We start from the raw sequence: 13,237 nt of genomic DNA on the forward strand, positions 1-13,237 counted from the left end.
GGGTGAGAAGCTCGGTCATCCGGGAGGGACTCAGAGTAGAGCCGCTGCTCCTCCACGTNCGAGAGGAGCCAGTTGAGGTGGCTCGGGCATCTGGTGAGGACGCCTCCTGGACGCCTCCCTGGTGAGGTGTTCTGGGCACGTCCCACCGGGAGGAGGGACGGGAGGCTGGGGAGAGGGAAGTCTGGGTCTCCCTGCTTAGGCTGCTGCCCCCGAGACCCGACCCGACCCCGGATAAGCGGAAGAGAATGGATGGATGGATGGAGGATGGAGGTTATTTTATTTTTACCTTTTGGCCTGGCTTTCCTAGGACACCTTCCGATCCCGCTTGTCCTTCTGGACCCCTTAGTCCAGGCTGACCCTAAACACACACACACACGACTTATCTATACCAGAGTTATGAGAGTAAAAATAAAGTGGGTTCTGCTGGTTCCGAAAGGGTGTTCCACCTTAGCTCCTCTGGGTCCTCTGCAGCCCTGCAAACACACACACACACACCAGAAAATAAACCACGTTTGATGGCAACTAAAAAAACCTTAACTTTAGGTTTTACCATGACCTGTGAACAGTACATAAAACATATAAAATAATGTTTCTCACCTTTTCTCCTTTAAATCCTGTGATGTGTTCTGTTACATCAACCTGAAGATTCAAGCAGAACACTAACATGAAAAAGTTCTGGGTACAAAAAGGGTCTATTTTGTATCTTGTAGGTTGTACGTTTCTCTAGATTTATGCATAACATTTCCACACAGGGAATGAATTCTTGAACAACTACATTTAATACATATTTGTGTTAAATAAAACAGGTGCACTCAGTTCTAAGATTCTGTGTACCATGAATAAAAAAGACTTAGTCCTTACCTGGGCTTCAAACTGGGTGTTTAATTAAGTGCTACCCTCTGTTTAAATTATCAGGAAGTATGACGAAGCATAAAAAACAAAGTCCACCCTTTCAGTTACCAATATGCTCAGGAGAGAGTGTTGCAGTAAGCTCTCGGTGAAATAAATAAACATTTCACAGATCCATGTAGGTCCTACAGGCCCTTAGTTGGCATGAGCATGTATGGAAGTGTTTCCAGGAGAAAACCTCTTATGGCTAAGACCAACATGGCTTTAGTTTGCAAAGAAAAAACCCACAAGACTTCTGGAACAATGTCCTTTTGACAAATGAGACCAAAGTGGAGATGTTTACCCATAACGTATGGCATCAACCAAACATATCAGTACAAACTCCTGGAATTAGTTTTAAACGAACAAACACATCATACTAACTTTCAGCTTGGTGATGGAGGAATGACAGGGTGAAAGAAAATGATACTGATAATGAGACAGACTGATAAGATCAAACAGAAGTCATTGATTTATTATTATAAAAGTAATTAACTGTTTAATTGATCCAGTGAGTTGTAAATATATGTCAGAAATTGTCTTTCTCTCCTTTAAAAATAAGCAAAAACCAAATATTTATTTTTTTAGTTGCTTGTTTTTTTAAAAAAAAAACATGTCCTGTCAATATGTGGTTAATATTGAAAGGAGCTATACTTTAGCCTGGCCAAAGGAAGAGATAAAACAAGAAAAACCTTCATGGGAAGATCAGCCCCTACACAGGATGTACCACCAGCAGATGGAGGAAGTGGCTGATATCAACAAATCCTTCCTAGAAGGGGTTGAACTGAAGGACAACGCAGAGGCAATAATCATGGCAGCACACGAGCAATAGAGGCCGGGGTCTATCACACCAAGACCCCTGTGAGCTCTCTGAAGGAGTTCCAAGCTTCAGCAGGTCAGATGGGAGGGACTGAGCTACAACTACTGTTACCTGGGTTCTTCACCAGCCTGAGCTTTATTAAAGAGAAGAACATTGTCGAAGAAAACCCAGTAAATCTCAACTAGAGTCTCTAAAAAATCTAGACAAGTCAAGATTAAATTAGTTTTCTTCAATGGTGGAACCCTCAAGCTCCCGGGCCTCTGGTAGAAGACCTGAGCTTGAAATGAAGTGGAACCACCCATGTGAAAAAAATAGGGTGGATAAAGTTTAAATTGTAGGATCAGAAAATTTCCAATATCAACTTTCTATGAAAGAAATTGGAAAAAACCTATGTTTTGACCCAGCAGGGCAGATTTTGTATATTTAAGGTCAAAGACAAAGAAATTCAATCACCATCAGTTCTGCTTTGTATATGACTGGAGGAAACAAAGGAGGTGGAGGAGGAGGGAGGATGAAGACTTCACATTTAGGAGCTGACCACCTGCTGCCTCTGCCCAGGGGAAATCCTGCAGAGACACAACGGCACATCCTGTGAGGAGACCAGAACAGAGATCTAAGACAACAAGACGTTTGTCTTTTTCTGCTTCTGTCTTTCAAGCGATGGAGGAAGACTTCTGTCTCACAGAATCAGCAGAAATGTAAAGATTATCCATAGATCACACAAGTATAAAATGTAAAAAAATGATCTTATGTTGAGAAATGATGGAGTTTCAGCCATTTTAGTTAAACCATGAAAACACGATTTTGTGCAAAACTGCGAGATGTCACCCAAAGATTTTGTGCTGAGAATGACTCAGCTACTACCACATCAAACTTTAGCTCAATATCTGTAAAACTGCCAAAACAAAAGTCCTGTTTTTGTGTTGGCTAGTGTTAATTAGCTGTGGCAACCATTTTGAATTGGGCTGACTTTGAAAGTTAATCAGTTGTAGATATACATACAGTGCTTACTTTCTGATAGTTTCATCAAAATCGGTCTGGTGGTTCACAAGACACTTTGCTAAAGCTACAGACAAATGAACTTGCACTGACGGGCTAAGACATTTGCTGCCTCACCTTAAAGCTGGTGATAGAAACCATAAAGAGAATTATCCATCCATCCATCTCCTACAGCTTATCCGTGACCAGGTCATGGAGGCAACAGGTCCAGGAAAGAAACTCAGACATCCCTCTCCCCAACGACACTGTCCAGCTATTCCTGGGGAGAAGTTGTTTCCAGGCTAGAGAGGATCTATAATCCCTCCAACGAGTTCTGGGTCTCCTCCATGTAGGATTTTCTAGGGAAACCTCCAAAGGGAGGCGTCCAGGAGGCCTCCTAATCAGATGCGGCGGAGCAGTGGCTCTAATCCAAGCTCCTCACGGATGATGGAGCTCCTCACCTTGTCTCCAGGACTGAGCCTGGCTACCCTATGGAGGAAGCTCATTTCAGCCACTTGTATCTGAGATCCCATTCTTTTGAACATGATCTACACCTCATGACTATAGGTGAGGGTTGGAACAAAGATGAACCAGTAAATCAAGACCTTTTCCTTTTGACCCAACTCCTTCTTTTAAATAACTAAAGCAATGCCCTAATTAATGCAGCTTCAATCTGTCAATCCATCTCCCAATCCATCCTACTACCATCACTCGTGGACAAGACAGATACACAAACTCCTCCGTTTGAGGCAGATACTCATCCCCAACCCAGCGGGAACATTCCATCTTTATCCGGTTGAGAACAATGGCCTCGGACTTGGTGGAGCTGACTCTCATCCCAGCTGCAGACTGCACCAGTTTACGCTAAAAGTCATGTTCCAAAGACGACAACAGAACCACATCATCTGCAAAAAAGCAAAGACAAGACCCTGAAGTTCCCAAACCGGACACTCTACCCTCCACGACTGTGCCTTAGGATCCTGTCCATGAACACCTCAAACAGGATCTGAGACAAGGGGCAGCCCTGGCGGAGTCCAACCTGCAGTCAGAACGAGCCTGGCTTTGTGCCAAGGATGCAGACACAGCTCTTGCTTTTGTTCTACAGGGATTGGATAGTTCTTAAAATGACCTCGGCACCGCAGCACCCTCCACTGCCTCGGAGAGTCAAACTCCCATGAAAGGGTGAAAATCTGGTCCACTGTTCCACAATCAGGATAAAAGGCCCACTGCTCCTCCTGGATCAGAGGTTTGACAATCGGTCAGAGCATCCCTCTCAACACCCTGGAGTCAACTTTCCTGGGGAGGCTGAGAAATGTGACCCCTGATAGTTGGAACACACTCTTCAGTGCTCATCCCAGATATGACCCACTCATGACCCACAGTATTTACACCACTCTAATTCTGAATTAGAGTGGTGCAAAGACTATAGATGTATTTATTTCTGACAATTCAGCAATCTCATCCATCAACTGGTTCACAGAAAGGACAATAAAGGACCAACAAGGGCTGTTGGACTGACACTAAAGACCACTTTGTTTGTTTTGTACTTACTGGAAGAACCTGCAGGCTGAAGGCCACTCAGCAAGGCAGTCCACCCTAGAGCCAGAGCCAGCAGCTTCAGCATCTCTTCTCCTCCTGCAGGAACATAAAGGAACAAGGTTCTTCTCACAAGAACCCAGGTGTTTCTGTAAATGCTGCTCTGGAATTTTTTTCTTTTTTTAGAAAAACACAACTGCTTGTTGATGATTTTTGTAGGCTTACATCGTTCATGTTCAATCTTCTTTAATATAGTTTTTAAGCAAACCCAGTTCCGCAACATTTACTAACATGTTTAGTTTACTAATCAACCTTCTGAACTTTTCTGTGTACCCCTGTTCTGATTTTTCCTTCTTAAAAATCAGGAATCCTCACAGACATCCTAATAGGCTGAAGGGTAAGGGGTGTTGGCTAGGACCCCCTATGAGACAGAGGTGTCTGCGTCGGATGGGACCCTTGGACTCAGGGACGTGAGGAGCATCTGCATAAGCCTGGACTTGGAGCTCTGCCGGGACCGGGACGTAGTAAGGGACACACGAGGAGCTGTGCCGGAGGAAGTCACATTGTGCAGGATGGTAGTTTGACTGCTAGCTGGGTGAGGAAAGGACTTCAGGCGGACAGACACGACGCCTCCCACCGCCACTCTTCTTAGAAAGGTCTCACCTGCACCCCACTCAGCTGGAGGACAGGTGCTAAGGTGTTCCCCTCCTGCTTTGGCCTGGACCTGGCAACCTCCTGAGCAAAAACGCAGGAGTGATCCTTTTTTTTCCCCTGCAGGGTTTTTGCTAGCCGAAGACTTCTGCGAAGTTGTAGTTCTTTAGAATCTAAAAATGCACGCGAGGACACACGACTCAAATAAAACTGGAGGCTGTTGAGGCAGCCTCAATTGCAAGACTGAACGACAAGGACCACAACATGAGGGCCTGACAACGAGGGAATAAGAACTGAAATTGTAAGCAGGCTGGGAGAGGCGATTACTGAGTGCAGATTAGATATGGGAAACAGTTGGTGAGCAAAGGAAGATGCCTCGAGGAAACAAAAAGACTAAAACAGACAATTACAAATATCACCCGAGCAATCTGACATTACCTGATAGTGAAATCGTCAATTTTATATCCACTAAAAACAGGTTAAAAACAATCAGAAATGTATATACATTTACTTTAATAGATTATCCAGACAGTCTGAAATGGTTAACTTTATAGATTTTAACGGGTTAAACTGACAATCCTAAATGTTGAACCCGTCATCTGAAATGATTTCCATGCAGCTGATGATCTGTTAAGGGTCTTACCTCTGTGCTGCTCCTTCTCATCCTGCAGAGCTGCAAACCCAATCTGCAAGGCTTGCACACTGACTTAGACTAATCTCAATCAAGTGTGGGGGTGCAGAGCAGCTAATCGCAGCCCTCAGCAGAAAAAAAAAAAAATCAGCTCATTAAAGACTGAGCCAGAGAGAAGCCCGCTCATCAGACCTCACTGTGAAGGGTGAAGCAGAGACAAGTCGGCAGCACCTTCAGGTTTTATGTTATTTGTAGGAGTCGAGGTTTAGCAGCAGCTATCAGTTCTTTAGATTCTGTTTTTCTTTCTTGTAGCATGAATTCAGCCTCTGAATGTTGACACGACATCCCGTGTCACTGTGTTTAGAATCATCCTTTGTTTCCCTTAACAAAATGAGTCTTCACTTATAAACCGCATTTTTTTTGTATTTGCTCTGCTCATTTGTTTGGTAATTCTGCAACACACAACAGATTCCTCTGTGGCATTATTTGTTAAACAAAAACAAGTTAAAGCTGCGTGACAAACCCTGCAGCTCGCAGGACCTCCTTTAACAGCAAGAGCGGGTCATCTTTGTCAGTCCCTCACATGGTGATGGGAGGAATTTTGGCCCACTCTTCTTTCCAACGTTGCTTCGTTTCGTTGAGGTTTGCAGACATTTGTTTCTGCACAGCTTTAATTTCCTATCACAGCATTTTAACCAGGCTGAAGTTCTGTATCGTTGCTGCACCTTAGTTCTTTTCTTTTTGAGCCATTCTGTTGTAGATCAGCTGCTGTGCCCTGTAGGATCATGACGTGAACTATCCCCAAAAAGAGCTAATGTTACTTTTTATCAGCAATCTTGTGTAGCAAATAACAGAAAATGTGTGTAGAATACCACAGACAGTCATTGTCGTGTTTTATCTCGATCCTGGTCCCTCATTGGCTGGTCCTGCTATAGGTCACCCCACCCTCACCTCCCGCCCCGAAAACTGGATCTGTGTAACAGAGAGACAATCTGCAGCAGTTTTGCTCAAAAAATTCTTCAAGATGCTTCATTTTTCTGCAGCTATTTACATACGAGTTTTCATGCATTTTATGAGCCCAGCTTCTGATTTATGTCAAGCAGAATTTCACATTTTTGTTGTGTAATCGCCAACACACACACACAGTTTTTGTCCTGTAAGCAGGTTTTCATAAACAGCCTCTCCTAACAATACCACAGAAAGATTCTTTTTTATTGCAGCTCGGTCAAAAAAATAAATAAAATGCCGCAGAGACCAAGAACGTTTACATAATACAAGATTTAAATCGTTTTGGGGGTTAGAAAGAAAAGGAGTCGCCACCAAACATTTGGTCTGATGCAACATGTAAGCGGCATTTGCAGTTTATTTGATTTGTCTGCTGCTGATAGGAGACGAAGAACCGATGCAGAGACAGACGGGTTGGCGAGGAGGCTGAGAGATGAAGTTTGATGAGAGGCGGAGGGACAAAGAAATCTGTTCATATCTGAAGAAAAGCTGACAGGAACTATTTTTTTGTCCAGCTATGCATGATACCAAAACAGATAAATACAATAAAAAGAAGTGATTAATGAGAAGATAAACTGAACTTTAATGGTTTGTTGTCAAACTAACTCAAATAAAGAAAAGCAAACACCAATCTGTGGCTCAGCCTCTCATAAACTCAAGCACACGTTTATTTTTTCCACTTTTCCTGTAGTTCTTTTATTTTACTTACGAGTGTTTAAAAGCATAAATAATTTGTCTAACATCGGTCTGCATTCTGTGCTTTTAAACCTTGTTGCTCTGGTTGATTCTGGTGTCGAAGTTGAGCTGCAGAAACCGTTGATCCCACAGGTTTTGGCAAAAAGAAGAAGAAGAGGAAATGATTTTCTGGGAAACACTGATAAAACAGAACCAACCCATGATACCTGTAACCTGAAGAAAAAATACAAAAAAATCCCAGCTTTAAAAATTTCACAAGTTCTGTCTTTTATTAATTAAAACCACAAATAAAAGTTGCAGCTCAGACTTTATCCATTTCAAAAAAATAAAATCTGAAAAAAGATGTCCGATGTGCTGCAGAGGCTAAGAAATGTTTAAGTGTTTCAAAAGTTATCTAGTCAACAGCTACAAGTGGAAGAAACAGAGCAGCAAATATTGAATAAAAATACTAAGAAGCTGAGAAAAGTCTAAAAGATCCAGGGAAAATACATCAAATCCTTCGTTCGCACAGATAAAACAAGTCGCTCTCAGTCTGTGTGATGAGCTCCTCGTTGGCAGAGGCGTGTCTGTAACTCGCTCATCAGGCGCCCCATCATGTCTCCCAGCTGATGGTGCATCTGGACGAGCTGCTGCGGCGGGCAGTGGCCGAGCTCCAGCAGCGTCATCCTGCGGCTCAGAGCCTCCACCTCTGAGGGCAGAGCCGCCTCTGCGCTCCGCTCGCCGTCGGCCCCGTCAGTCTGAGTCGCTCTGGAGTCCACGTGTGCAGAGGACGGCTCGTCCATCAGCTCCGTGGCTGCGGGGAAAGAAACATCGGGCCATCGTGAAGAAAACAATCCTGAGGAGAAATCTCTTCTGCATGTTGGAGTCACATAAAAACTGTCCGCTGCAAAAACATCAACAGTTTATCGGGTTTCATTATCCAAAGTCTTTTTTTCTTTCTGCTGTTCCCTTTTCAGGGGTCACCACAGAGTCATCCTCCTCCATCTAACTCTGTCCTCACTCAAACTACCTCCATGTCCTCTCTAACTTTATCCATATGTCTCCTCTTTGTCTTTTTCCTGGCAGCTGCATCTCTAACATCCTTCTACCAACATACCCACTGTCCCTCCTCTGCACATGTCCAAACCATCTCAGTCTGGCCTCTCTAACTTTATCTCCCAGTCCTTCAACCTGTGCTGTATCTCTGATGACCTCATTCCTAATCCTGTCCATCCTCGTCCCTCCCAAGGAGAACTTCAACATCTTCAGCTCTGCCACTTCCAGTTCTGTCTCCTGTCTTTTTGTCAGTCCCACTGTCTCCAAACCAAACAACATGGCTGCTCTCACCGCTGTCTTGTAAACGTTTCCTTTGACCTTTGCTGCCACACTTTTGTCACAAATCACTCCTGAAACTTTTCTCCATCCTGCCTGGACTCTCATCTTCACCTCTTTACCACACTTCCTGTTTTCCTGGACAGTCGAGTGTCATCATCCAAAGTAACTCATCTAAACCTACAGGAGGCTTTAAACAAACTTGTACGCAGCATTTACACACCGAGCGTCTCTCCTGTGGTCCTCTCCTCCTCATCCTGGTTTGGAGGACCACCCCCGTCCTCCATCTCAGACGTCGTCATCTCCGTCTCATCAAAGGTCTTCAGCTCGTCTCCTCCTCCTCGCCCTTTACGCTGCAGGAGCAGTTTACATGTTAAATACACATTAGGTTCAAGTAATGGACTAAAACTCTTCAATCTCCCACTGTCAGTCCAACATTCACCAAAATAAAGGCGATCAGTATTTTTCCCCATAATGATTTGAGTCGTGGCCTGCTTGTTACCTGCTGCTCATAGATCTTAAGAGCCTTTTTGACGTTCGAGATCTTTGGGGACCGAATGGGCAGGGTCTTGATGTCAGCAGGAGCGAGAGCACTGAGGTCGCCCACCGTCTTGATCTTCCTGGAGCGAACGAGCAGCCCGAAGCCTCGGGACCTGCGAGGATAACCGACAGACGCGGGAGCCTCAGTGTCAACTTCAAGCAGCGCGCGGAGGTAAAAGACGGGACGGGAAACGCGTTCCGTTCTGTTCTCACCACATGGTGGAGGATATCTGGGTCAGCACGGCCTCCACGGGGGCAGGGCAGCCCAGCAGAGCCGGGTATATGCAGTCGACAGGGGCAGCCCGAGGTTCTTGAATCATTTCTGATATCTGGAAGCGGGGAGACACATGCAAACTATAATGAAATGTTCTTCCAGAGGTCCGTCAATGTAAACTGAAAGGTCATTAAAAAAAAACTGTCAGATAAAAGAGTTGTGAGAACCTAAAACCGCCCAGATCCAAATCACTGACTGGTTTAGAGTTGCAGATAAGCTTTTTTTTTTTTTTTTTTTTTTTGGGGGGGGTGTGTGTGTGTGTGTGAATAAAAACAGATCACTGTTGATGTACTTTTCAGAGCAGATTTGTCACGAGCTACACATGACCCTGCTTCTTCAATTAATCAGATTGTGGCTCTGCATTGGGAAAACTTTTTTTTTTTTTTGGAAAGGTCTGGTCGAGAATATCCAGAAACGGAGACCTGTTAAAAAAAAGGGAGGGGGGATCACCACCATCTTGTCATTTGTCTCATTTGATTCAAGGCCCGAAGCCTTTGTCATGAAGTGGCTCTTTGTGTTTTGCTGTATTAGTCAAAAAAATGTTGTACAACTTTCTTTTTTGGTTCTAATGCAATCTATATATCTAATGTTATGTTCCAAGAAGACATAATACTAGGCTTTCTACCTTTGCCACAAACTTAGCACACATCAGTCATAAGTACACTTTTTTTGTTGTTTGTTTGAGCTGCTTTTGAAAAGCCCTTTTTCAAAAGACTACATACCAAACACTTCTTGGAGCGCTTGTAACTTGGACTGTGCAAATTTCTCAGACTCGTCAACTTTACGGGAGTTGTGTCATCCTGAAAGAAGAGGTAGAGAGCTGTTGAAGGTGGTCTCTTGTTTCACACAAACAGGAAATACTGACTGCTTGCATACCTTCGGCTGTGGGACGCTGCTGCCTTTGGATCTTCTGGGGGAGCTGGTTCTGACAGCAGTGCGGCGATCTATGTCATCGGCCACTTCCTGGTGCTGTATTGGATTAGCAAACGAGACACGCCGGGACTGCAAAGTTAAACGGAGATCAAGCTTAGAAACAGGAAGTCCAACTTTGTGTCATTGAGCCAGATTTGTCATTTGTTACCTTGACGAGAGGAGAGGTGTTCTCCACTTCCATTAGCCTCTTCTGGCCCTTCTTGAGAATACTGGTGGAGGGGGAAGCTGAAGGAGACCATGTTCCTTTGGTCTGTCCATTGCTGGGGCTTTGTCCAACATCTGGCCCTGTTACGGCCTCCAGCTCCTTCTGTTTTACTGGAGTGTCCTGGATTGTAGCTTCTGAAGGCTCTGAAGGGTTGCAGTCAGCTGGAGCAGCATCTGAACTTTCCATGTTAACAGCGTTTGTTTGTTCTTCGTTCTCCATTGCCGAACTTCCGCTGCTCTTATTTTCTTGTGCACAAATGTCTTCCTCAGCTGTTCCCTCGGAAGGAAGGTTTGAGGTAGACTGTTCGTCATTCCCTTTGACATCTGCACACTTCTGGCTTTGCAGATCCCCTACACGAGCCTCTTCTTGAGCACCTGAAAGATCTTGGTTGCCTGATTCCGACTCCTTCCTTTGCCCATCTGGAGCCAGCACTTCAACTTTCTTCTCAGACGGCTCTGCGGCTTGCAGCTTCTCATTAAGGGGCAACAGAGGGCCGTCAGAGGATAAACAAGGGTCCTCTGTCTGTTTGCTACCAAGGCCAACAGGTTCAAAGACGTCCCTGTCTTGTGAGGAACCACTGTCACCATCAGTGTCTGATTTGCTTTGTTCAGTGTTGCCCGGTGACTTGGTGCTCTGCTTTGTGTCATCAGTTCTCAGACCAACAGTAAAAACAGATTGAGTTTCTGTCACCATTGGCAACTCCTCCTCCTCCTCCTTACCTTGCTCTTCAATATCATCTCTGACCTGTTGCAGTATCTGGACACCTTGGGTTTCCGGTGATTCAACATTCACGTTTGCACCCAATTTCTGAATACCAGTCTTTTGAGAAGCGTCACTCTTTTCCGGACCACTTTTTTCCTCAACAGATTTAGGGACAAGGGGACTCTGCAGTGATGCGCGTGGCTTCCTTCCTCTCCTTTTGGGAGTGGGGGAATTCTCCAGGATTTCCGAGGGTTCAGACTCTGTGGACTCCAAGCTGGCTCCTGACGCTGGAGAAGCTTTTCGTCTCGAATATCTGCCTCTGCCTTGGGAGGACTCTGATCTTGAAGACTCTAATGATTGAGAGCTGTTAGGAGTCGAGCTTGGACTGGACTCTGACACTTTGCTCCTTCTGGTCCTGCTTCCACTTCCCGCTTCAGGCGGAGTGACGGTAGCCAGTAATGCCAGAGAACTTCTTCGCCGTCGTTTAGAAGCGATCCTGTCACCTTTGTCTTCAGACTCCGCTTCCTCGGACAATGATTGGCTTTGTGTGGATCTACATCTAGTATGACCGTCAGAAGATGAAGGCATTTCCTGAGAGTCGTCTTGGCTGAGGTCCTCTTCCAAAGCTTCTGTGGTTTTGCATTTGTCCGTTTTCATTTCCTCACTCTCCAGCTTCTTTGTTGTTTTATCTTGGTAGTCATTAGCTAGACTTGTGACTTCCTGAAAATCTTTTTCCTGGCTCTGTACCTCCCATTGAGGTGAAGATGTAACAGCATTAGACTCTTCTTTTGGCTTCTCATCTTTTTTGGTCTTAACTATAGGGTCTTGGTGCATGCTGTCAGTTTGAGGGGAGAAGATAACTTCCTGGGAGTCTGTCTGTGAATCAGAATCTTGTTCATTTTTCAAATTTAAGACACCTACGACCAACTGGCTGGAATCCTCTTTACTCTTTTCACCTGTAGTCTCGGTCTCCTTTGGTGTTTTCCTATACCGCCCACGCCTTTTCTGGGACTGGCCTTCAGGACTAGAAAGTGTTTCGGGACTATCAAGAAAGTCCCCTGAACTACTGAAGAATTTGATCTTCTTACGATGTTTACCTTGAGAGTTGGTTTGACTTAATTCGCGCGAGTTGCCCTGAGACCACGACCGCAGTCTGTCTTTGCCACGATTCTCCTCGGCAGCCTGTTTACTCCTCGTGTTTGGTCTGCTCTGTGTTGTCTGTAGAGATTCACGTTTGAGACCTTCTCCAGAATGTTTACGTTTTAAATGCACGTTTCTTGCCCCGTGTTCCTCAGAAACCTCTCCAGGGAGCTGAGCTCTGACTCTGTGGCCTCTGGGTGGTCTTTGTTCATCTGGTGACATCTGGCTCAGAGATGACTGAGAACCATCCGCCATGGGTTCAGAATCCTCCTCCTGGCTTGAAGGTTTTATCTCTTCTGCCACAGTTGTGCTTTCATTGCATCCAGTTTGTGTATCAGGAATAATGTCTTTATCTTCTGGTGAGTCACCTGGCAGTCTCTCAATCAGTCTCACAGGCTCACTTTTTATCTTGGAGTCTCTAGGCCTTCGAGGAGACTCGCTCATAAAGGTCTCTGAACTAATCTTTTCCACCTGAGCGGAATCCTCAGAGTTTGGACTTGTACACATTAGGGAGGCCTCAGTGGACAACGTGTTATTGTTGGAATGATCCGGACTGTTGGACGTCTTTACAAGTGGACCTGTAAATGAGGACACACTGCTGGGGGTAGCAGGTTTTCCCTCACCATATTTCTCCAAAGTGATGAAAGACTGGCGCCGACTGTTGGGTTTCTGTGGAGTCCCAAAAACCAAGTCTGACGAGATGGACGTGTCTGGATTAGTTCCATCTTTGTCTGCATTGTCTGCCTTCTCAGCAGTTGTATTATCTTCTGTGGAAACATTTGCAGAGTCTGGAACGATTTCCTCCTGTGGCAGATTTTCTATCGTTCTCTCAACGTGTTTAAGACCAGTGTGGTCTTGAGTCTCTTCAGAAAGAACTTCAGCATCTTCTTCCATTTGTTCATCTTTCTGAAGATCCTGAAAAATATC

At 44.9% G+C, this 13,237-nt stretch overlaps 2 protein-coding genes across 4 annotated transcripts in view; both read right to left on the minus strand.

Moving 5' to 3' along the window:
- Positions 1-5,593, minus strand: part of LOC108238805 (acetylcholinesterase collagenic tail peptide) — a 10,667-nt gene extending 5,074 nt beyond the window's left edge. For both annotated transcript variants that reach the window (XM_025006962.2, XM_025006966.2), the window contains exons 1-6: positions 5,517-5,593; positions 4,238-4,347; positions 2,162-2,274; positions 598-639; positions 447-473; positions 287-358 (exon numbers count right to left, since the gene is read on the minus strand). In XM_025006962.2, the coding sequence (XP_024862730.1) occupies positions 287-358; positions 447-473; positions 598-639; positions 2,162-2,274; positions 4,238-4,310 (327 nt within the window). In that variant the 5' untranslated portion in view covers positions 4,311-4,347; positions 5,517-5,593. The remainder of the gene's footprint in view (positions 1-286; positions 359-446; positions 474-597; positions 640-2,161; positions 2,275-4,237; positions 4,348-5,516) is intronic.
- A 1,854-nt stretch (positions 5,594-7,447) lies between these two features.
- rif1 (replication timing regulatory factor 1) overlaps positions 7,448-13,237 on the minus strand; it is a 32,346-nt gene continuing 26,556 nt past the window's right edge. For both annotated transcript variants that reach the window (XM_017421166.3, XM_017421167.3), the window contains 7 exons: positions 10,412-13,225; positions 10,207-10,332; positions 10,053-10,130; positions 9,270-9,385; positions 9,019-9,169; positions 8,740-8,869; positions 7,448-7,998 (listed from right to left, as the gene is read on the minus strand). In XM_017421166.3, the coding sequence (XP_017276655.1) occupies positions 7,733-7,998; positions 8,740-8,869; positions 9,019-9,169; positions 9,270-9,385; positions 10,053-10,130; positions 10,207-10,332; positions 10,412-13,225 (3,681 nt within the window). In that variant the 3' untranslated portion in view covers positions 7,448-7,732. The remainder of the gene's footprint in view (positions 7,999-8,739; positions 8,870-9,018; positions 9,170-9,269; positions 9,386-10,052; positions 10,131-10,206; positions 10,333-10,411; positions 13,226-13,237) is intronic.

Source organism: Kryptolebias marmoratus, linkage group LG6 (genome assembly GCF_001649575.2).
Source record: "Kryptolebias marmoratus isolate JLee-2015 linkage group LG6, ASM164957v2, whole genome shotgun sequence".
NCBI classification, from domain to species: Eukaryota; Metazoa; Chordata; class Actinopteri; order Cyprinodontiformes; family Rivulidae; genus Kryptolebias; species Kryptolebias marmoratus.